General features: G+C 40.3%; 1 protein-coding gene across 3 annotated transcripts; it reads left to right on the top strand.

The window, feature by feature from the left end:
- The first annotated feature begins 657 nt into the window (after nucleotides 1-657).
- On the top strand, nucleotides 658-24,401 carry pkz (protein kinase containing Z-DNA binding domains). Of its 3 annotated transcripts, none has more exons than XM_029702019.1 (11): nucleotides 658-1,347; nucleotides 2,191-2,701; nucleotides 3,673-3,714; nucleotides 3,967-4,086; nucleotides 16,033-16,146; nucleotides 16,253-16,405; nucleotides 16,507-16,684; nucleotides 16,792-16,932; nucleotides 17,140-17,238; nucleotides 23,092-23,154; nucleotides 23,254-24,401. In XM_029702019.1, exons 1-11 carry the CDS (start codon nucleotides 1,299-1,301, stop codon nucleotides 23,377-23,379), a joined length of 1,596 nt encoding a protein of 531 aa, XP_029557879.1. In that variant the 5' UTR covers nucleotides 658-1,298; the 3' UTR covers nucleotides 23,380-24,401. The 3 variants fall into 3 exon arrangements, with proteins under 3 accessions (XP_029557879.1, XP_029557869.1, XP_029557887.1); XM_029702009.1 differs by having other exon boundaries at nucleotides 660-1,347; nucleotides 17,137-17,238; XM_029702027.1 differs by having other exon boundaries at nucleotides 1,319-1,387; nucleotides 17,137-17,238.
- The last annotated feature ends 357 nt before the right edge of the window (nucleotides 24,402-24,758 follow it).

Raw genomic sequence — 24,758 nt, 5'->3', positions numbered from 1 at the left:
TATTCTACAATGCTATTCAATAGGCTACATCTGTCATATTCTACAATACTTATTTCCTTCATTCAAATGCAAATCAATATATAACATTTTTGACATGCGTTTTTCTGGATTTTTTTGTTTTGTCATTCTGTCTCACTGTTCAGATGAACCTACCATTAAAATTATAGACTGATCATTTCTTTGTCGGTGGGCAAATGTAAAAAATCAGCAGGGGATCAAATACTTTTTTCCCTCACTGTATAGATAGATAAAGCAGATTAATATGAGTTGGAAGGGAGTTTGATGTAATAACAGCTCTATATAATACTGCATGTGTTCTTGAATCTGTTCTGGATTTGGGGATTGTGAAAAGCAGGTAGCCCTGTTTGATAAGAATGCATGTGTTCGTCAGGCATTTCATTTAACTCAAAATAGACAAAAAACCCTAAGTAATAACAGTGGACAGTTGCCTAAAATAAAACTAGAATCGGTTTCAATAACTGAGTCATCATAGCTGAGTAACAGGTGGCCTGAACAGCCGCTAGGTGGCGCTATATACCTTTGTTTTTATGGTCAATAGCGACCACTAGCAGCTGTTCAGGCTAATCACAGGCTGACTTTCAAATCAGGTTCAGTACTGTTTTCAGGCGAATCGAAAACGAAATTGTCTACAGGACATTATAGAGAAATAGTAATGGCGTCTTTTTGTAGGCACTAACTCCGTCATGTTCTTTGGACAGAGAAAATGAATGGCGTTTTTGGATAAATGACGAAAATAAGTTGGGTATGTGGTAAACACAGGCTTAGAAGATTTTATACGTTTTGCTCTGTGGGATAATCTTTATCGATTAACGTCACTTTTTGTGAATTTTGAATGGTATATTATTTTTTTTAAAGCACATAAAGTCTTCATGATTCATAAAGGTCATGTTAGCTAACTCCTATTATCTCATATAAAAAATAAGTATTATATCTCCGAAACCTGTGTTAACCTCAGACTTTATTTTCGGCGTTTATTCCTAAATCCTTTTCTCTCCCCATTCATTTTCGCCATAGGGATGGCTGAACGAATCAGACGTAACTCATTTCCGGGTTGTAGGGTAATGGCTAGAATGGATGAAGTTTCTCTCAGAATTGACTTTCTGAATCAGGAGAATTGATGCAGCAGGTTAGGAGAATTGACGCAGCAGGTTAGGAGTGACAGGTTATGAGAATTAGGAAAATTAGGGAAAGATTAGGAAAGGAGTTAGGGTTAGCTAAAATGCTAAAAAAATTATGCTTTTGACATTCATTTGACAAAAGCTGGATCCCATCTAGGCATGACCGAAAAGAAAATACTCGCAAGTCATCTATCTCGTCACCTGGAAGGTAAGACGAAGTCCGACGTAGACCAAGTACTTCTATAAATGTAACGTTCAAATCTGTTTATTTATATGAAATACGACCTTACCTGGTTACCAAAAGGGATCCTATAGGTTAGCAACTATATCTTAGTTATGAGACCATTTTAGAAATACTGCTCAAGTATTCATCATGTTTCACACTGATTACATTAATAAATACATTTAACTGTATATAGCTGTTTGTATTAGTAATAACTTGTAAAACGAATAGCTGCTTTTCAGCAGTTTGTATTATTTATGGTTGGAAACCATGAACTCTGTTCTTTATGCTCAGAGGTTTCCAACATACTGACTGGTGGAACCAGCCTGATTGCTGCGTTCAACATTCTATTTCATTCAGGATTTTAGCAATGAAGCCCTATTACTTCCTTTGAGTTAGATGAACTCGTGGATATCATTTGTATGTCTGTGTGCAGTTTGGAGGAAGTTGCTAACTAGCGTTAGCGCAATGACTGGATGTCTATGGCAACTTCTAGCTTGCTATTAGATACCATAGACTTCCAGTCTTTGCGCTAACGCTAGTTAGCATTGGCTAGTGAAACTACCTCTGTTCTTCATACTGGATGCAAATACATACAAATGGTAACCACGAGTTCACCAGACTCTGGGGAAGTGGATAAAGGGCTTCATTGCCAAAATCTCTAAGTATCCATTTTTAAGTTGGTGCCGCAATCAGGCTGGTTCCAACAGGCTAACTTCCAACAGTATGTGACAATGATTTCATAATTGTAACTTGTACACTGAACATCAACTGGCTAAAGTCTGTCATGTTTCCTTTATCTTTTACTCCCATGCTTCAACATTCTAGTGACTATGTCCTGCGACAACCAGCAAGGAGACCAGTTGGACTTGAAGGAGAGAATATGTACCTTTTTAAAGGTGAAGAAAGAAGGATCCACTGCCCTCCAGATAGCGAAGGCTGTTGGACTGAAGACGGCCAAGGATGTAAACAGTGTCCTGTACACTTTAAACAGAGCTGGACTTCTTTATGTAACACCAGACAAACCACCAGTCTGGTCTGTGGAGAAACCAGGGGCAGCGTCTGTCTCTGTGAGTGTTCCAGAGTCAGATCGAATGCCTAGTCCTTCCGAGACCCCTGGCATCACAGTGGAGGAACTGAGGAGGGTGCTGACGTCAAAGAGTGATGGAAGAGGGATGAGTGCGCAAGAAATTGCCAGAGAATTGGGCCAATCACGAAAATGTGTTAATAAGCATCTTTATGACTTGCAAAGTAGCGGTAAGGCAGAAAAGTTGGGAGAGAAAGTGTGGAAAATGAATGATGAAGCAAGCTGTGGAGGAGAGCTTATTCAATACCAGAGGTAAGTCTGTCGATGTGGCATACATAGGGAAAAACATATATTCTATTACTATATATATATATATAAGTACCTGCAGTCACTTTCTATTTTGTTTGTGAAATTGGATTCTGAACGTTGAACATTATTATATTTCTGTGTTGGATATCTTTTAGTTTCATTTGTTTTATATGTTTTTCCCTATGTGTGCCACATTCACAGACTTATATATATATATATATATAACAAATGAAACTAAAAGATATCCAACACAGAAATGTAATAATGTTCAACGTTCAGAATCCAATTTCACAAACAAAATAGAAAATGACTGCAGGTACTTATGTATTCTATTACTTATCAGTCATGTAGGAAATAGTACATGATGTTTCCTCCCTTAGCTAGTGGCAAGCTGTGACATACTGTGCTACCAACTCTATAACATCAGACCTTTCCCCCAAAATCACACAAAGTTTCTCTTTGTTAGATTGTTCTGTGAATGTAAAACTTTTAATTTTGAATTTGGGGAAGGAGTTTCTAATTGATACATATTTGGGGAAGGAGTTTCTAATTGATATATATTTGGGGAAGGAGTTTCTAATTGATATATATATATTTGGGGAAGGAGTTTCTAATTGATATATATATATTTGGGGAAGGAGTTTCTAATTGATATATATATATTTGGGGAAGGAGTTTCTAATTGATATATATATATTTGGGGAAGGAGTTTCTAATTGATATATATATTTGGGGAAGGAGTTTCTAATTGATATATATATTTGGGGAAGGAGTTTCTAATTGATATATGTATTTGGGGAAGGAGTTTCTAATTGATATATATATTTGGGGAAGGAGTTTCTAATTGATATATATATTTGGGGAAGGAGCCTCTAATTGATATATATATATATATATATATATATCAATTTATATTTATGGGGCAGGTGAATTTGAAAGTGTTCTCTCCTCTCTCTGTCTCTCCCTCTATCAAGTGATTATCAAGATATTTCCATCAGACTGACTGAAAGCTCCAGGTATTTATTTATTAACCTTTATTATTATATCTTTATTAATCAAACTGTTCCTAGCTAACCAATAGGACCACCTGACCAATAGTACTATAATATCCCATTCACCTGTGAATAAAGAGAGAAAAACGCATATATACTATTTTCTACCCTCACTATTAAAACATTTACCATAGTCTACCCTCACTATTAAAACATTCACCATAGTCTACCCTCACTATTAAAATACTCAAGATCTGAATTATGTTTTGATTCCAGGTTTTCCAATGATTTCAAATTATTGAGTGTTCTGGGTGCAGGAGGCTTTGGGTGTGTCACTAAAGCCCAACACAAATTGGATGGAGAAACATACGCCGTGAAGATTGTGAAGAATATGGGGTAAGACCAGAGGAGAATGACTACCCCCTCTCATTGAAGCCCCAAAGTTAAAGGCCGACTGTGGTACTGCAGCAGGAAAACAGGATCTCCGTTTCCAGTCAAATCAAATGGAAAAATGGCAATCTATGTGGAAAACCTTTAAAAAAACATCATTCAAAGACAATTATGTTTACCAATAGTTGCTTCTAATACACCAGATGTCCTTGAACCGATTATTTTAAAATCACACACAGAAGACGTTTTATGGATAATTTAGTTGCTAATGGCAGCCTGCAGTACCCCGGTCAGCCTTCAACATGAGTTACTCAATGAGAGGAGGCAGCACTGAGCTAGCCTGCAGTACCCCGGTCGGCCTTCAACATGAGTTACTCAATGAGAGGAGGCAGCACTGAGCTAGCCTGCAACGTCACTTCCTAGAGTAACTCAAACTGCATGTAATGTTTCCGTGAGACGCCATGTTTTCATATGAGCTGTGTTCGAATACTCATACTAACCGTTCTATTTGTGATGTGAATTGAGTATATAGTATTGTAATGAAACAGGCAGGGAGCAGGCATCGAACCCTCGACCTTCTAGCCCGAAGTTCAGCGCGCTATCAACTGTGCCCCAAAAGCATGCTATTGCGGCAGAGTCGATATCCGCGCTTATAAACCCAGGGTCATTACAGTATGCTTATTGGTCATAGTATGAATGTAGTGACTATCCCAAAAGTTTCCGGATGTCGTTCTAAATTCGCCAACATATGAAGTATACAAGCAAGGGACACTAGGAGAGAGAGGCTAAGATGGCAGCTTGAACAGATGCTTTTTTTTACCGAGCTCTGCACCAAACTTCAGAAAGATTGTGGAAAAAAGCAAGTTTACAGTCATTACTATTACTGTTTGTATTTGTTCAAGATATAAGAGCTCACCTGTGACTGGAATAAGTATTGGATCATTTATGTCGGCATGTCCATGCGAAGTCGTGACAAAAATGGAAAGGAAGAAGCTAGCCGTTCTATTGCAAATCAATAAGAGAGAAACGTGCTTATAGACAACTGCCATAACTACGCTTGCCCTATGGATAATATCATGCCTTCGAATGCTGTTGAAGATGACGTGTTCCCCTCTTTACCGGTTACTCCGTGCAAACCTCCACCCTCCAAAAAACCCAACATGAACTCTGACATCGTGGCTACCCTCTCCTTACTCATCAACTCCAGGTCTGACGCCATTGAGAAAATGGTAGGCGCGAACACCATGGTTATCGAAGGCTTGAAAAAGACTGTGGAGTTTGCATGTGGTGAAATCAAGGAGAGTGGCAAAAGTTGAAAAAAGTGTGTAAAAGAATAACAATGTCTATCATAGACGTCTCACTGATCTGGAACAATACACAAGAAGATGGAACCTGAGACCCTACGGCGTGCCAGAGGAGGATGTGGAGGAGAGGATGTGCGAGGAGAGGCTATCCGCGTCTGCCAAGAAGTTATGCCTGCAGAGAAGAACAAAGTTGGTGATACCATCGACGTTGTGTATCGCCACGGCAAGAAGCAACAGCAAAACGATTCAAGATTCACTGCCAGATTCTACAGGGATGCTGTCTGGAAAGCTGCTAGTGTAACCGATGTGAAATGGCTAGTTAGTTAGCGGTGGTGCGCACTAATAGCGTTTCAATTGGTGACGTCACTCACTCTGAGACCTTGAAGTGGTTATTCCCCTTGCTCTGCAAGGGCCGCGGCTTTTGTGGCGCGATGGATAACGACGCTTCGTCGGTGGCTGTTGTCTATGTGTACAGAGGGTCCCTGGTTCAAGCCCAGGTTGGGGCGAAGAGAGGGATGGAAGCAATAATGTTACACTAGGAAGAACGCCTTCACTGAAAGTTGTATGTATTTTTATGTCTACAGTAACTAAGATGCTGTTTTAAAGGGCATACAGGTCTGCTCTGACTTTACACGGTTATTGTTCTATTTAGTTATTAACCTCTAGGGGCTAGGGGGCAGTATTTTCACGGCCGGATGAAAAACGTACCCAATTTAAACAGGTTACTACTCTGGCCCAGAAAATTGAATATGCATATTATTAGTAGATTTGAATAGAAAACACTCTGAAGCTTCTAAAACTGTTTGAATGGTGTCTGTGAGTATAACAGAACTCATATGCCAGGCAAAAAAACTGAGAAAAATTGAATCAGGAAGTGGGAGAAATTAGAAATGTAGTTTTTGTTTTGAATCCCTTGAAAAACTACAGTGACATAGGATTTACGTTGCACCTCCTAACTCTTCTATTGGCTGTCAAAAATCTTTAGGAACTGGTTTAAACCGTCAGCTGTTACCGGGCAGATCATTTTGGCTCAGTCAATCATTGGCCAGTCTGAGGAGAGGTGTCTTATGATGCGCGTGCACGTGACTTCATCGTTTTTATATTTTTCTTCTGGGATGAATAGCTATTGCCGGTTGTAAAATTATCGCAATTTTACGTAAAAAAATACCCTAAACGATTGATTGTAAACATCGTTTGACGTGTTTCTACAAACGGTAATGGAACTTTGAACATTTCGTCTATGGATTTGCGTCCACGCCACATGGCATTTTAAAGTGTTCTGGATGGGTCAACAAAACGGACGTATTTGGACATAAATTATGGACTTTGCAGAACAAATGAACATTTCTTGTGAAAGTGGGTGCCCATCCGAGTGCATTCCACCGAAGATCAGCAAAGGTAAGTAAATATTTCGAACATATTGTTAGAGATTTGTCGACGCCGTGGTTGTAGGCTAACTGTATAGCTTAGCATTGAAGGCTAAGTTCTGTACTCAGAATATTGAACAATGTGCTTTTTCCATAATGTTATTTTCAAATCTGACAAAGTGGTTGCATAAAGGAGTAGATTATCTCCTAATTCTTTAAATAATTGTTATAAATTTTTTCAACGTTTATGAGTTCTTCTGTAAATTAAATGTGCCTATTCACTGGAAGTTATGGGGAGAAAACATTTTCTGAACGTCACGCGCCAATGTAGAAATTGGGTTTTTGGATATAAATATAAACTTGATCGAACAAAAAATGCATGTATTGTCTAACATGATGTCCCAGGAGTGTCATTTGATGAAGATTGTCAAAGGTTAGTGCTTCATTTTAGCTGTATATCTGGTTTTGTGATGGCTATCGTGCTTGGAAAATTGCTATTTTTTATTTTTTTGCTGAGGTGCTATGCTAAAATAATCTAATATTTTGCTTTCACCATAAAGCCTTTTTGAAATCGGACAATGTGATTGGATTAACCTCTACGGGCTAGGGGGCAGCATTGAGAATTTTGGAAAAAATATGTGCCCATTTTTAACTGCCTCCTACACCAACTCAGAAGCTAGAATATGCATATTATTGTTCAGGTTTGGATAGAAAACACCCTAAAGTTTCTAAAACTGTTTGAATGGTGTCTGTGAGTATAACAGAACTCCTATGGCAGGCAAAAACCTGAGAAGGTTTCATGCAGGAAGTACCCTGTCTGACAAGGTGTTGTTGTTCTTGCTTCTGTTTATTGAAGAGTCAGGATCTTAGCTGTAACGTGACAATTCCTAGGGCTCCAATAGGCTCTCAGAACCCGGGAAAAACCTGAACAATGACGAGGCAGCCTCAGGCTGAAACACAGAATCCCCTTTTCCAAGTGTCGCATCAGTGGACAATAGAATTAGGCGCGGGCGCGATTCGCCCCCGTGGAGTATTTACCTTCGGCTGTTTAGCTAATTGCAGATTCCCGGTCGGAATATTATCGCTTTTCTACGAGATAAATTGCATAAAAATTGATTTTAAACAGCGGTTGACATGCTTCGAAGTACGGTAATGGAATATTTAGAAATGTTTTGTCACGTTCTGCGCCATGCGCATGACCGTGATTTAGCATTCTGATAGTGTCTAGAACGCACGAACAAAACGCCGCTGTTTGGATATAACGATGGATTATTTGGGACCAAACCTACATTTGTTATTGAAGTAGAAGTCCTGGGAGTGCATTCTGACGAAGAACAGGAAAGGTAAGACCATTTTTCTTATAGGAAATGCGATTTTGGTGAAGGCTAAACTTGCCGGGTGTCTAAATAGCTAGCCCGTGATGGCTGGGCTATGTACTTAGAATATTGCAAAATGTGCTTCATCCGAAAAGCTATTTTAAAATCGGACATATCGAGTGCATAGAGGAGTAATGTATCTATAATTCTTAAAATAATTGTTATGCTTTTTGTGAACGTTTATCGTGAGTAATTTAGCAAATTGTTAGTAAATTCCCCGGAAGTTTGCGGGGGGTATGCTTTTTCTGAACGTCACATGCTAATGTAAAAAGCTGGTTTTTGATATAAATATGAACTTGATTGAACAGACATGCATGTATTGTATAACATAATGTCCTAGGTGTGTCATCTGATGAAGATCATAAAAGGTTAGTGCTGCATTTAGCTGTGGTTTGGGTTTTTGTGACATTATATGCTAGCTTGAAAAATGGGTGTCTGATTATTTCTGGCTGGGCACTCTCCTGACATAATCTAATGTTTTGCTTTCGTTGTAAAGCCTTTTTGAAATCGGACAGTGTGGTTAGATTAACGAGAGTCTTGTCTTTAAATAGCTGTAAAATAGTCATATGTTTGAGAAATTGAAGTAATAGTATTTCAAACGTTTTAAAAATCGCGCCACTGGATTCAACTGGCTGTTATGTAGGTGGGACGAATTCATCCCGCCGGTCCCATAGAGGTTAACGAGTAGAGTATCTTTAAAATGCCGTATAATACTTGAATTTTAATTTTGAGATTATTTTGTTTTGAATATCGTACCGTGCTATCTCACTGGTTGTTGTCCAACCAATCCCGTTATCGGGATTGTATCCTCAAGAGGTTTTAATACTTATTTCCAAGTGAAAAAGGTCTTAGGAACTTGTATATGTAAAACAGTTTTTATTATTTTTTTGTGATCAGTTTTCAAATGCAGTTAAAACAGTAGGTACCTTTTTTATTTAAATTATTATTTTGTATTTTATTTCTCAGAATAGTTCCTGATTACACTAAAGAGGGTTTTTGCTCTCTCTTACTACAGAGAACCCTTGGTTTGGTCTTGAACATAATTTTCTGTTGAGTTGAATTTCAAAAGCCGGATAACAACTAGCTCAGAGTTTTTATGGTCTAAGCTATTTTCACTTTAAGTTGACTTAAATGGTGCAGATCTCGATTCCTTATCGCTTACGTTTACTGCGCCTACGTTTTTGACTCATCCTACGGTTTAAACTTTTATATAATATTTGTTGTTTTGTCTTTGTCTATAGTTTCTCTTAATGGGTTACGAAACAATGTGAAGCGCAAGGCCTTATTTTTATTTGCTAAACAATTTTGAACAGATTTTTGCTTTTTTCAAGTCTCACTCAATTTCGGCTGATACCAACTTCTGGAGGTCAGTGGGGCAACGATATTTGGCTTTCCCATGGATCTGAACACTCCGCTGGTGTCACTACAATGAAAAATACCTTTTGTGGTAATATTCTACACTCGGAATGTGACCCCTTTGGTCACTTTATTTGTCTTGTGATCAGTTACAATGACATTACGCTCATTACTGTAAACTTCTACGGGTACAACACCAAACATGAGATTGATGAGTTGCTTGAATCTATAGAGGAACATATGCTTCATTGGTTATCTACATTTCTTAATACGTTATTATTGATAGGAGGGGACTTTAACATTACTATAGATAATTAATCTGATAGATGGCCCCCAGGTAGGCCAACCAATCAGAATTTGGGTTTAATACTTTTTATGGAGAAGTTTGATCTTACTGATATATGGAGAGAGAGGTTTCCGGCCAACAGATCGTTCACTTGGAGTAACAAAACAGGTTCCAGACAGTTCAGAATTGATTTTTGGCTCATATCCAAATGTATTGATAGTGTGTTACCACAAATATTTGTACTACTCCCCTCACAGACCATAGGGCCATTTTTACATTGATATCAAAATATTTACCCCTGATACTAAGCTTGGTAGAGCATCCTACTGGAAGCTAAATAGCTCATTATTAAATAATGATATAGTTAAAGATCTGCTTTCACACTTTTGGGAAAGGGCTTGTGAAGAAAAATCTTATTGCAAGAACTGGGAGGTCTTTAAATTTGAGATGTCGAAATACTTGAGAAAATACGGTAGTAATCTGGCTAAGACCAGAAGAGCCGAGGAGGAAAAGGTGATCATTAAGGTAACTTTCCTTTCTCAGAGGTCCCCAGCCGGCCTCTCGGGGGAGGAGAAGATGGAACTGATTGAGTTACAAAATAAACTGGATAATATATATAGATTAAATGAACTGGATAATATACCCGTTGAAGTCAGAAGTTTACATACACCTTCGCCAAATACATTTAAACTCAGTTTTTCCACAATTCCTGACATTTAATCCTAGTAAAAATTCCCTGTTTGAGGTCAGTTAGATCACCACTTTATTTTAAGAATGTGAAATGTCAGAATAATAGTAGAGAGTGATTTATTTCAGCTTTTATTTATTTCATCACATTCCCAGTGGGTCAGAAGTTTACATACACTCAATTAGTATTTGGTAGCATTGCCTTTAAATTGTTTAACTTGGGTCAAATGTTTCGGGTAGCCTTCCACAAGCTTCCCACAATAAGTTGGGTGAATTTTGGCCCATTCCTCCTGACAGAGCTGGTGTAACTGAGTCAGGTTTGTAGGCCTCCTTGCTCACACACACTTTTTCAGTTCTGCCCACAAATGTGCTATAGGATTGAGGTCAGGGCTTTGTGATTGCCACCCCAATACCTTGACTTTGTTGTCCTTAAGCCATTTTGCAACAACTTTGGAAGTATGCTTGGGGTCATTGTCCATTTGAAAGACCCGTTTGCGACCAAGCTTTAACTTCGTGACTGATGTCTTGAGATGTTGCTTCAATATATCCACATAATTTTCCATCCTCATGATGCCATCTATTTTGTGAAGTGCACCAGTCCCTCCTGCAGCAAAGCACGCCCACAACATGATGCTACCACCCCTGTGCTTCACAGTTGGGATGGTGTTCTTCGGCTTGCAAGCCTCCCCATTTTTCCTCCAAATATAACGATGGTCATTATGGCCAAAAAGTACAATCTTTGTCCCCATGTGCAGTTGCAAACCGTAGTCTGGCTTTTTTATGGCGGTTTTGGAGCAGTGGCTTCTTCCTTGCTGAGCGGCCTTTCAGGTTATGTCGATATAGGACTCGTTTTACTGTGGATATAGATACTTATGTACCTGTTTCCTCCAGCATCTTCACAAGGTCCTTTGCTGTTGTTCTGGGATTGATTTACACTTTTCGCACCAAAGTACGTTCATCTCTATGAGACAGAACACGTCTCCTTCCTGAGCAGTATGATGGCTGCATGGTCCCATGGTGTTTATACTTGCATACTATTGTTTGTACAGATGAACGTGGTACCTTCAAGCATTTGGAAATTGCTCACAAGGATGAACCAGACTTGTGGAGGTTTACCATTTTTTTCTGAGGTCTTGACTGATTTATTTAGATTTTCCCATGATGTCAAGCAAAGAGGCACTGAGTTTGAAGGTAGGCCTTGAAATACATCCACAGGTACACCTCCAATTGACTCAAAGTATGTCAATTAACCTATCAGAAGCTTCTAAAGCCATGACATCATTTTCTGTAATTTTCCAGTGGAATTGTGACCCACTGGAATTGTGATGCAGTGAATTATAAGTGAAATAATCTGTCTGTAAACAATTGTTGGAAGAATTACTTGTGTCATGCACAAAGTAGATGTCCTAACCGACTTGCCAAAACTATAGTTTGTTAACAAGAAATTTGTGGAGTGGTTGAAAAACTAGTTTTAATGACTCCAACCTAAGTGTATGTAAACTTCCGACTTCAACTGTATATAGATTAAATAAACTGGATAATATATACAGATTAAATAAACTGGATAATATATACAGATTAAATAATCAGGATAATATATACAGATTAAAAGCAGGAGCCTTTTTTCGATCTAGGAAAGAATGGATTGAGGGAGAACAGAATTCATCCTATTTCTTTAGACTTGAGAAATTTCACTCTACAAATAACACTATCTCCATAAGTTAAACATTGATGGTGTTATTACAGATGACTAAAAATTAATCGCTAAATACTGTAGCAATTTTTACAGGAAATTGTATAGCTCTACATACTGTCAAGAATCCACAGATATGTTTTCTGACTCACTGAATAGTGTGATGAACCCATCAAAGTTGAAGAGATTATAGAGTCTATCAAACATCTAAAGAACAATAAATCACCAGGTGTTGATGGAATTACTTCAGAATTTTACAAATTATTTTCTGAACAAGTAGCTCCCTTCCTATTTGAAGTATTTTTAGAGAGTGATACAATGTTCTTCCTCTTACAATGAGTCAGGGGTTAAAAACACTGATACCTAAGCCTAAAAAAGAAGTGCTGCTCATCGATAACTGGCGTCAAATTTGTCTTCTTAATAATGACTATAAGATGTTAGCCTTACTACTTGCACAAATAATTTAACAAGTCCTGGATGCAATCACTGATGAAACACAGTCTGGCTTTATGAGGAACAGACATATTTCTAACAATATCAGGCTAGTATTAGACATACTTGACTACTCAGACCTGATAACCAAGGATAGCTTCATATTATTTTTTGATTTTTATAAAGCATTTGACACAGTAGAGCATCAGTTCCTCTTCCATTCCCTTGAGACATTTGGCTTTTGGGATTTTTTATGTAAGGCTATTAAGACTCTCTATACAAATGGTAACAGCTCTATCAAATTGAAATATGGCACCTCACCTACAGGGGGGGAAAAAAGTATTTTATCCCCTGCTGATTACAAAGAAATGATCAGTCTATAATTTTAATGGTAGGTTTATATGAATAGTGAGAGACAGAATAACAACAACAAAAATCCAGAAAAGCGCATGTCAAATATGTTATAAATTGATTAGCATTTTAATGAGGGAAATAGGTATTTGACCCCTCTGCAAAACATGACTTAGTACTTGGTGGCAAAACCCTTGTTGGCATTCAGATGTTCATTGGCAAACTTCAGATGGGCATGTATATGTATTCTTGAGCAGGGGGTTAGGGTTAGGGGGTTGCTGCAGGATTTCAGTCCTTCACGGCGTAGTGTATTACCAATTGTTTTCTTGGTGACTATGGTCCCAGCTGCCTTGAGATCATTGACAAGATCCTCCCGTGTAGTTCTGGGCTGATTCCTCACCGTTCTCATGCTCATTGCAACTCCACGAGGTGAGATCTTGCATGGAGCCCCAGGCCGAGGGATATTGACAGTTCTTTTGTGTTTCTTCCATTTGCGAATAATCGCACCAAATGTTGTCACCTTCTCACCAAGCTGCTTGGCGATGGTCTTGTAGCCCATTCCAGCCTTGTGTAGGTCTACAATCTTGTCCCTGACATCCTTGGAGAGCTCTTTGGTCTTGGCCATGGTGGAGAGTTTGGAATCTGATTGATTGATTGCTTCTGTGGACAGGTGTCTTTTATACAGGTAACAAGCTGCGGTTAGGAGCACACCCTTTAAGAGTGTGCTCCTAATCTCAGCTCGTTACCTGTATAAAAAACACCTGGGAGCCAGAAATCTTTCTGATTGAGAGGGGGTCAAATACTTATTTCCCTCATTAAAATGCAAATCAATTTATAACATTTTTGACATGTTTTTCTCTATATTTTTGTTGTTATTCTGTCTCTCACTGTTCAAATAAACCTACCATTAAAATTATAGACTGATCATTTCTTTGTCAGTGGGCAAACGTACAAAAATACTTTTTTCCCCCACTGTAGTTTTGAGTTAAAGAGAGGAATTAGGCAAGGTTGTCCTATCTCTCCGTACCAATTTTTATTAATCACCCAACTTCTTACAAATTCTTTAAATAATAGTTCTGTACAAGGTCTTTCCATAGCTGATAAAGAAATTATTATAAGCCAGCTGGCTGACGATTCTACACTTTTTCTGGAAGACGCTAACCAAATTCCCATATCGATCAATGTGATACAATCCTTTTCCAAAACGTCTGGTCTATATCTTAACATTAATAAATGTGAACTCATGGCTGTCAAAGATTGTGTAACACCCTCATAATATGCTATTCCAGTGAATGAAGAGCTTACATATTTAGGCATAACCGTTACCAAGGATCAGAAGTCTAGAGTTTTACAAAATTTTAACCCTCTTATTAAAAAAAACAGAAGAAGCTAAATCAATGGCTACAGAGGGACTTATCTTTAAAAGGAAGAGACCTTCAGCCTTGGTTATTAGGAATGTCTAGGCGAACACATGGAGCTCTATCTTTATATCTTGACGGTAAAATAAGCAAGGAGATAGACCAGAAGCTTTTAAACTTTCTGTGGGTAAACCGTACCCATTACATTTGGAAAACTGTTGTAATGAACACTTATGAGTATAGTGGGCTGAATTTTATGGACTTTACTACCTTAAATAATACTTTTAAGATCAATTGGAAAAAACAATGCCTAAGGAGAGGGTCTTTTACTCAGTTATAAGGAATTCTTATCACTTTACAAGGTTCCTGTAACACCTAAAGATGTTGCAATTGTTTTAGATTCCATTCCCTCAGGTGTTGCTTTATTATTCAGGAGAGTGTCAAGACCTGACCCTCAGAGCCTACCTTCCAATTTTGTTGACTCATCAGTAGGAAAGATTTGTTTCTCTTTTGGTCCATTCAACAACAGAGCGATACGAACCTTGTTTCAGCAGGATGTTGTCATACCTTATTGGAACGGATTTATTGATAATATCTGTTGGGAAAAAGTTTGGATGTTGCCACACACATACCTACTTGTTAACAAATTAAGGAAGTTTCCTTTAAAATTATTCCTAAATATTATACTGCCAACCACTATATGAAGAAGTTTAAGGAAAACATAAAGTCAAGTTGTACCTTTTTGTATTGACAACCCAGAAAACAGTGTTGCATCTTTTTTGGCATTGTATTCATGTAGATTATAATTGAACACATTTATGAAGATTTTACACTATTGTGGAGAGATGTACTGCTTGGATTCTTTACCTACGATAGAAATAAGCTGAAACAATTTTATGTAATTCATTTCATTATTCTTTTGGCCAGATTTTATATTCACAAATGTAAATTTACAAACTGAACACCACATTTTCTTACCTTAAAATACAGTTCAATTTCTTTTTGTAAGACAATTAAATACTCTACTAACAAAAAAGCTGTTAGAATTATAATTCTATGTATGTCCCTTAAGGTCTTTGTGTAATGTGATATTGTACCCCCTAGCCCAATTGTCCTTTGTATATTATTTATATATACTTGTGTTCCCACAGGTACTTCCTGTATTGATTTGTGTTGTTAATAAAAAAAATGGCAAAAAAAATAAAGCAGGGGACACTATTTCTGTACTTTAGGGCCCGTAATGCAATTCTTCAGGAAATGGGCGTGGCTTCACATCGTTTTCAGATTTGAAGAAAATGGCGGAGAATATGCAGCCGAAGTACGAGAGTGGATACAAATTCATTGCTTAACTAATTATGACAAATGTTAAGAAAATGTTGAGTAATGTAATTATAGGCTATAGGCTATCTAACTACCCAACGTTTATTGACTTGATTATTCCCGTCATTCTTATCTTAGCTAACAAAATAGAGTATGTTAGTATGGGTATTCGAACACGGCTTTGGCTTCAGTGTTGAGTCTTCACATAGGAATGAATGGTGTCACGTGATCAATGGCTTTGTCCATTCATATATACAGTCATTGGCTAAGACGTTACTATCCCCATTTTGTTCCCCCTAAACGTGTTATGAATAGTGTGTATCCCTCTTACCTTGTGTGTCTTCTGTATGCTATAGTTGATGCTCATTAGCAACTATCAGATGTTCATTTACATGTTGTAATTATGATCCTATCTCTTACAGAGAAGCAAATCGTGAAGTGAAAGCACTGGCTACCTTGGAACATTCTAGCATTGTTCGCTACTATACGACTTGGCCTGAGGATGCCAATTGGGTCGATGGAGGCTACAGCACAGAGTTAGTAAAGACAGTATTATTAAGTTTAATTTAGCCCTTTAGATTAATTAATTTGTGTTCATCAAAAATGTATATTCTGGAGCATATTATTGTGTTCAACTCTTAGGTCATCGGTCTGGTCTGAAATCTCAGAAGACTCTGATAATTATTCAGACCAGGGAGATGGATCTACACATGTAACAAAGCAATCAGATTTAGACCTGTCTGAAACAGCCAGCGAAGATCAAGCAAACCACTCAATGACCGATTCCAGCTCAAGGTGAATCACTTTTACCGTTATGTGTGTATTTATCATTTCAGTTGACTGAATGTCCCTGAGAAAGTTTCTTGACTTCTGTATTTCTGTTTTTGTTTTTTCAGAAATGGGGACTGGCCTTGTTTGTTCATTCAGATGGAGTTCTGTGACGGAGGGACACTGAAGGACTGGATTAGCATAAATAAGGGTAGAACGAAGGACAAGGCACTTGGAATATTTCAGCAATTGGTTTGTGGAGTGGAATACATCCACTCTGAAGGACTTATTCACAGAGACTTAAAGGTATTTGTGAGAATCTGTCTTCCTGTGTTTTCAGATGCCAAGTTAACCACATTATTTATGACATTTATGGAAAAATGACGCCTAATAAATGTGTTATCTTTTTTTAGCCAGAGAACATATTGTTTGGAAGTGATGGCATGGTGAAGATTGGAGACTTTGGTCTTGTGACCACGATCACCACTCTGAGTGGAGCATCAATGTACAGGACTGTCAACAAAGGAACACCATTCTACATGAGCCCTGAGCAGGTAATGGAGTTTTGTTTTGCCAATTAATAATATTTTCAGCTCAACAAATTGATCCTTGGTTTAGCCATAATATATGCCATTTAGCAGATGCTTTTATCCAAAGCGATTTAGTCATGGTTGCATACATTTTACGTCTGGCCATGTCCATAAGGACTCTTATTTAGTTATTCTCTCCCAAACCACAAATTACTTTTGTATTTCCAGAAGACTGGGGGGAAATATGACGAGAAAACTGATATATTCTCTCTGGGACTGATATGGTTTGAACTCCTGTGGTACATGTCCACTGTCTCAGAGAAGATCAAGGTGAGCACATCGCCCAGTAGCGTTCACATCTGGTTCTGTGTCATGTTAAACACCGCCCAGTAGCTTTCACTTCTGGTTCTGTGTCATGTTAAACACCGCCCAGTAGCTTTCACTTCTGGTTCTGTGTCATGTTAAACACCGCCCAGTAGCTTTCACTTCTGGTTCTGTGTCATGTTAAACACCGCCCAGTAGCTTTCACTTCTGGTTCTGTGTCATGTTAAACACCGCCCAGTAGCTTTCACTTCTGGTTCTGACCATTTTAAACCATGCCCAAAATCTTCTCACTAGACAATCATTGCTGTCCACTATCATCATCATCATGTAACCCCCCCTGTCCACTATCATCATCATGTAACCCCCCCCTGTCCTCTATCATCATCATGTAACCCCCCCGTCCTCCATCATCATGTAACCCACCCCGTCCTCTGTCATCATCATATAACCCCCCTGTCCTCCATCATCATGTAACCCCCCGTCCACTATCATCATCATGTAACCCCCCCCGTCCACTATCATCATCATGTAACCCCCCCTGTCCACTATCATCATCATGTAACCCCCTCCTGTCCTCTATCATCATCATGTAACCCCCCCGTATTCTATCATCATCATGTAACCCCCCCTGTCCACTATCATCATCATCATGTAACCCCCCCGTCCTCTATCATCATCATGTAACACCCCCCCATTCACTATCATCATCATGTAACCCCCCCTGTCCTCTCATCATCATGTAACCCCCCCTGTCCTTTATATCATCATGTAACCCCCCCGTCCACTATCATCATCATGTAACCCCCCCTGTCCTCTATCATCATCATGTAACCCCCCCGTCCACTATCATCATCATGTAACCCCCCCATCCACTATCATCATCATGTAACCCCCCGTCCTCTATCATCATCATGTAACCCCCCTGTCCACTATCATCATCATGTAACCCCCCCTGTCCACTATCATCATCATGTAACCCCCCCGTCCACTATCATCATCATGTAACCCCCCCGTCTTCTATCATCATCATGTAACACCCCTGTCCACTATCATCATCATGTAACCCCCCCTGTCCACTATCATCATCATGTAACCCCCCCCGTCCACTATCATCATCATGTAACCCCCCCTCCTGTCCTCTATCATCATCATGTAACCCCCCCTGTCCACTATCATCATCATGTAACCCCCCCTGTCCACTATCATCATCATGTAACCCCCCCTGTCCTCTATCATCATCATGTAACCCCCCCTGTCCACTATCATCATCATGTAACCCCCCCTGTCCACTATCATCATCATGTAACCCCCCCGTCCACTATCATCATCATGTAACCCCCCTATCCACTATCATCATCATGTAACCCCCCCTGTCCTCTATCATCATCATGTAACCCCCCTGTCCACTATCATCATCATGTAACCCCCCCTGTCCACTATCATCATCATGTAACCCCCCCTGTCCAATATCATCATCATGTAACCCCCCCTGTCTAATATAATCATCATGTAACCCCCCCTGTCCACTGTCATCATCATGTAACACCCCCCTGTCCACTGTCATCATCATGTAACACCCCCCTGTCCTCTCATCATCATGTAACCCCCCCTGTCCTCCATCATCATGTAACCCCCCTGTCCACTATCATCATCATGTAACCCCCCCGTCCTCCATCATCATGTAACCCCCCCTGTCCACTATCATCATCATGTAACCCCCCCTGCCCTCTATCATCATCATGTAACCCCCCTGTCCTCTATCATCATCATGTAACCCCCCTGTCCTCCATCATCATGTAACACCCCCCCCCGTCCTCTATCATCATCATGTAACCCCCCCGTCCACTATCATCATCATGTAACCCCCCCTGTCCACTATCATCATCATGTAACCCCCCCTCCTGTCCTCTATCATCATCATGTAACCCCCCCCGTCCTCTATCATCATCATGTAACCCCCCGTCCACTATCATCATCATGTAACCCCCCCCCGTCCACTATCATCATCATGTAACCCCTCCTGTCCTCTATCATCATCATTAAACCCCCCCGTCCACTATCATCATCATGTAACCCCCCCTGTCCACTATCATCATCATGTAACCCCCCCTGTCCACTATCATCATCATGTAACCCTCCCGTCCTCTATCATCATCATGTAACCCCCCCTGTCCACTATCATCATCATGTAACCCCTCCTCCTGTCCTCTATCATCATCATGTAACCCCTCCTCCTGTCCTCTATCATCATCATGTAACCCCCCACGTCCTCTATCATCATCATGTAACCCCCCCGTTCTCTATCATCATCATGTAACCCCCCCGTTCTCTATCATCATCATGTAACCCCCCCGTTCTCCATCATCATGTAACCCCCCTGTCCACTATCATCATCATGTAACACCCCCCCGTTCTCTATCATCATCATGTAACCCCCCCCGTTCTCTATCATCATCATGTAACCCCCCACGTCCTCTATCATCATCATGTAACCCCCCACGTCCTCTATCATCATCATGTAACCCCCCCCGTTCTCTATCATCATCTATTAACCCCCCCGTTCTCTATCATCATCATGTAACCCCCCACGTCCTCTATCATCATCATGTAACCCCCCCGTTCTCTATCATCATCATGCAACCCCCCCCGTTCTCTATCATCATCATGTAACCCCCCCCGTTCTCTATCATCATCATGTAACCCCCCCTGTCCACTATCATCATCATATAACCCCCCTGTCCTCCATCATCATGTAACACCCCCCCGTTCTCTATCATCATCATGTAACCCCCCACGTCCTCTATCATCATCATGTAACCCCCCCGTTCTCTATCATCATCATGTAACCCCCCCCCGTCCTCCATCATTATCATGTAACCCCCCCCGTTCTCTATCATCATCATGTAACCCCCCGTCCTCCATCATCATCATGTAACCCCCCCTGTCCACTATCATCATCATGTAACCCCCCCGTTCTCTATCATCATCATGTAACCCCCCCTGTCCACTATCATCATCATATAACCCCCCTGTCTTCCATCATCATGTAACACCCCCCCGTTCTCTATCATCATCATGTAACCCCCCCGTCCTCCATCATTATCATGTAACCCCCCCGTTCTCTATCATCATCATGTAACCCCCCGTCCTCCATCATCATCATGTAACCCCCCCTGTCCACTATCATCATCATGTAACCCCCCCGTTCTCTATCATCATCATGTAACCCCCCCTGTCCACTATCATCATCATATAACCCCCCTGTCTTCCATCATCATGTAACACCCCCCCCGTTCTCTATCATCATCATGTAACCCCCCCTGTCCACTATCATCATCATATAACCCCCCTGTCCTCCATCATCATGTAACACCCCCCCGTTCTCTATCATCATGTAACCCCCCCCGTTCTCTATCATCATCATGTAATCCCCCCGTTCTCTATCATCATCATGTAACCCCCCCCGTCCTCTATCATCATCATGTAACCCCCCCCGTTCTCTATCATCATCATGTAACCCCCCCGTTCTCTATCATCATCATGTAACCCCCCCGTTCTCTATCATCATCATCATGTAACCCCCCCGTTCTCTATCATCATCATGTAACCCCCACTGTCCACTATCATCATCATATAACCCCCCTGTCTTGCATCATCATGTAACACCCACCTGTTCTCTATCATCATCATGTAACCCCCGCTGTCCACTATCATCATCATATAACCCACCTGTCCTCCATCATCATGTAACACCCCCCCGTTCTCTATCATCATCATGTAACCCCCCCCGTTCTCTATCATTATCATGTAACCCCCCCCGTTCTCTATCATCATCATGTAACCCCCCGTCCTCCATCATCATCATGTAACCCCCCCTGTCCACTATCATCATCATGTAACCCCCCCGTTCTCTATCATCATCATGTAACCCCCCTGTCCACTATCATCATCATATAACCCCCCTGTCTTCCATCATCATGTAACACCCCCCCGTTCTCTATCATCATCATGTAACCCCCCCGTTCTCTATCATCATCATGTAACCCCCCCTGTCCACTATCATCATCATATAACCCCCCTGTCTTCCATCATCATGTAACACCCCCCCCGTTCTCTATCATCATCATGTAACCCCCCCTGTCCACTATCATCATCATATAACCCCCCTGTCCTCCATCATCATGTAACACCCCCCCGTTCTCTATCATCATGTAACCCCCCCCCGTTCTCTATCATCATCATGTAATCCCCCCGTTCTCTATCATCATCATGTAACCCCCCCCGTCCTCTATCATCATCATGTAACCCCCCCGTTCTCTATCATCATCATGTAACCCCCCCGTTCTCTATCATCATCATGTAACCCCCCCGTTCTCTATCATCATCATCATGTAACCCCCCCGTTCTCTATCATCATCATGTAACCCCCACTGTCCACTATCATCATCATATAACCCCCCTGTCTTGCATCATCATGTAACACCCACCTGTTCTCTATCATCATCATGTAACCCCCGCTGTCCACTATCATCATCATATAACCCACCTGTCCTCCATCATCATGTAACACCCCCCCGTTCTCTATCATCATCATGTAACCCCCCCCGTTCTCTATCATTATCATGTAACCCCCCCCGTTCTCTATCATCATCATGTAACCCCCCGTCCTCCATCATCATCATGTAACCCCCCCTGTCCACTATCATCATCATGTAACCCCCCCGTTCTCTATCATCATCATGTAACCCCCCTGTCCACTATCATCATCATATAACCCCCCTGTCTTCCATCATCATGTAACACCCCCCCGTTCTCTATCATCATCATGTAACCCCCCCGTCCTCCATCATTATCATGTAACCCCCCCGTTCTCTATCATCATCATGTAACCCCCCGTCCTCCATCATCATCATGTAACCCCCCCTGTCCACTATCATCATCATGTAACCCCCCCGTTCTCTATCATCATCATGTAACCCCCCCTGTCCACTATCATCATCATATAACCCCCGTCTTCCATCATCATGTAACACCCCCCCCGTTCTCTATCATCATCATGTAACCCCCCCTGTCCACTATCATCATCATATAACCCCCCTGTCCTCCATCATCATGTAACACCCCCCCGTTCTCTATCATCATGTAACCCCCCCCCGTTCTCTATCATCATCATGTAATCCCCCCGTTCTCTATCATCATCATGTAACCCCCCCCGTCCTCTATCATCATCATGTAACCCCCCCGTTCTCTATCATCATCATGTAACCCCCCCGTTCTCTATCATCATCATGTAACCCCCCCCGTTCTCTATCATCATCATCATGTAACCCCCCCGTTCTCTATCATCATCATGTAACCCCCACTGTCCACTATCATCATCATATAACCCCCCTGTCTTGCATCATCATGTAACACCCACCTGTTCTCTATCATCATCATGTAACCCCCGCTGTCCACTATCATCATCATATAACCCACCTGTCCTCCATCATCATGTAACACCCCCCCGTTCTCTATCATCATCATGTAACCCCCCCCGTTCTCTATCATCATCATGTAACCCCCCCCGTTCTCTATCATCATCATGTAGCCCCCCCCGTCCTCTATCATCATCATGTAACCCCCCCGTCCTCTATCATCATCGTGTAAAAAGTGGTTTCTAGGTGCACTACGTCATCACAGCCTTTTATCTGAAACAAGTGCATTTGATGGAAACATCTCTGGTGGGAAATTGCTGTTTTTTTATGGAGATTGTTGAATATTCGCATGAAAATGTGTTGCCAATTGGATGGAAACGTAGCTATTGACTTCTAAAGCATCACTTCTTACTCTGGAGTTCTGCCCCATTTAATATCACAGGTGTTCGAGAGCCTGCAGACAAGGACATTTCCTTGTGACTTCCGTGAGAAGTTTATCTTCGAGGTAAGGAGTGGTGACAACTGTCCGTTTGTCTGTCTATACAACGTGTTTTAGAGTGAGTACACAGTATCTTCATTTTGTCCCCTATGTTTTCTGCTGCAGCATAAACTCATCAGTAAAATGCTGTCAGAGTCGCCTGCAAACCGACAAAACGCCAAAGAGATTGCTGCGCTCCTAAAAAGCAACCTGTTCGGAAACCAAACTGGAATACCACAGAAAACTGTATGAAATGTTGTAGGGTAACGGCTTGAAATGCTTTGGGTAGAACAGTGATGTCAGCATAGATACACGTCCTATTCAAGACAAGACACATAGTGATGATGTCATGCCTCGACTGAAGCAGTAAACTGGGATGGGATCTCTTTTTTTTAACCGTACTGTATTTCTCTGGAACGTTTTAGCACTTATCGTTTTACTTTTGTTTCTGCTGTACGGTTTCTCAAATGTGATAACTTTTTAAAAGTTGGTGATTACATGGAATAGACGGTAAATGGTAATATTTATATTATGTGTAGGAAAAATGTTTTAGTCCATCACATATTTCTAATGCTGAACCCAAGGTGTACTTATTTTATATTTTTTTTACCTTTATTTAACCAGGTAAGACCCATTTTTAAGTTAAAAAACTATTTTCAAGGGCGACCTGGCAAGAGTGCTAAACAGGGAAATAGAAGCTGTGTCCATAAAATATTACAGAAAAATATCAAATAAACACAAAAGACAAAGTGTCACAAGTTAAAGATACAATAGAAGATTAGAAAAAACTGTAGTTATCACAAACAGTGTTGTCGATCAGAGTGTTACAAACAGACAAGGACACTAACTCCCCTAACTTTATAATCTTCTGAAGCATGTTCAAAGATGAAGGGGAATTATGGGACAAATATTGTTTCCCCTTCTCCGTTCTAGCCTGTGGAACAGACAAAGACAGCAGCGATTGTGAACGAAGACTGTATTGGGTGACTGATCTGGTTACTTATCACAACATGTACAGAGTTGAAATTATGTCAATTTTATTGTGATCATTTCTACTTTTTAACTTTCTACTTATAACAAGGACACATTGACAGAATCATGGAGTTTATTTAAAAGTAAATGAAAACGAAACATTGAATGTTCTTACAGGAAGATGGGTACTCATATGGTTTCTTCCTAATGTGGCCAAGTCTTTTTTTTTATGAACGTGATTTCGAATGAAATGTTAGACACATACTGTATAAAGAGCTTATGAAATAAATGTTCAACATCAATGTTGTTAAGGTGTTTTTATATATTATTAAGATGATAAAGCCTGTATCTCGATGTCTAGAAGAGGTGTATACTTTGTAACACATGGGGGCAGTCTCGGTCTAGTTGTTATATGGCAGTTACAGCCTTCAGAAAGTATTGATACCCCTTGACATATAGCATATTCTGTTACGTTACAGCTTGAATTCAAAATTGATTAAAACATTTTTTTTTCACCCATCTACACACAATACCCCATAATGACAAAGTGAAAACATTTTTTTGGTAGAAATGTTTGCTAATAAATTGAAAATGAAATTTCTAATTGACATAAGTATTCACAGCCCTGAGTCAATACATTTTAGAAGCATCTTTGGCAA

Source organism: Salmo trutta, chromosome 2 (genome assembly GCF_901001165.1).
Source record: "Salmo trutta chromosome 2, fSalTru1.1, whole genome shotgun sequence".
Lineage (NCBI taxonomy): Eukaryota > Metazoa > Chordata > Actinopteri > Salmoniformes > Salmonidae > Salmo > Salmo trutta.
Note: the sequence above shows the minus strand (reverse complement) of the source record. Positions and strands in the feature narration are given on the sequence as shown.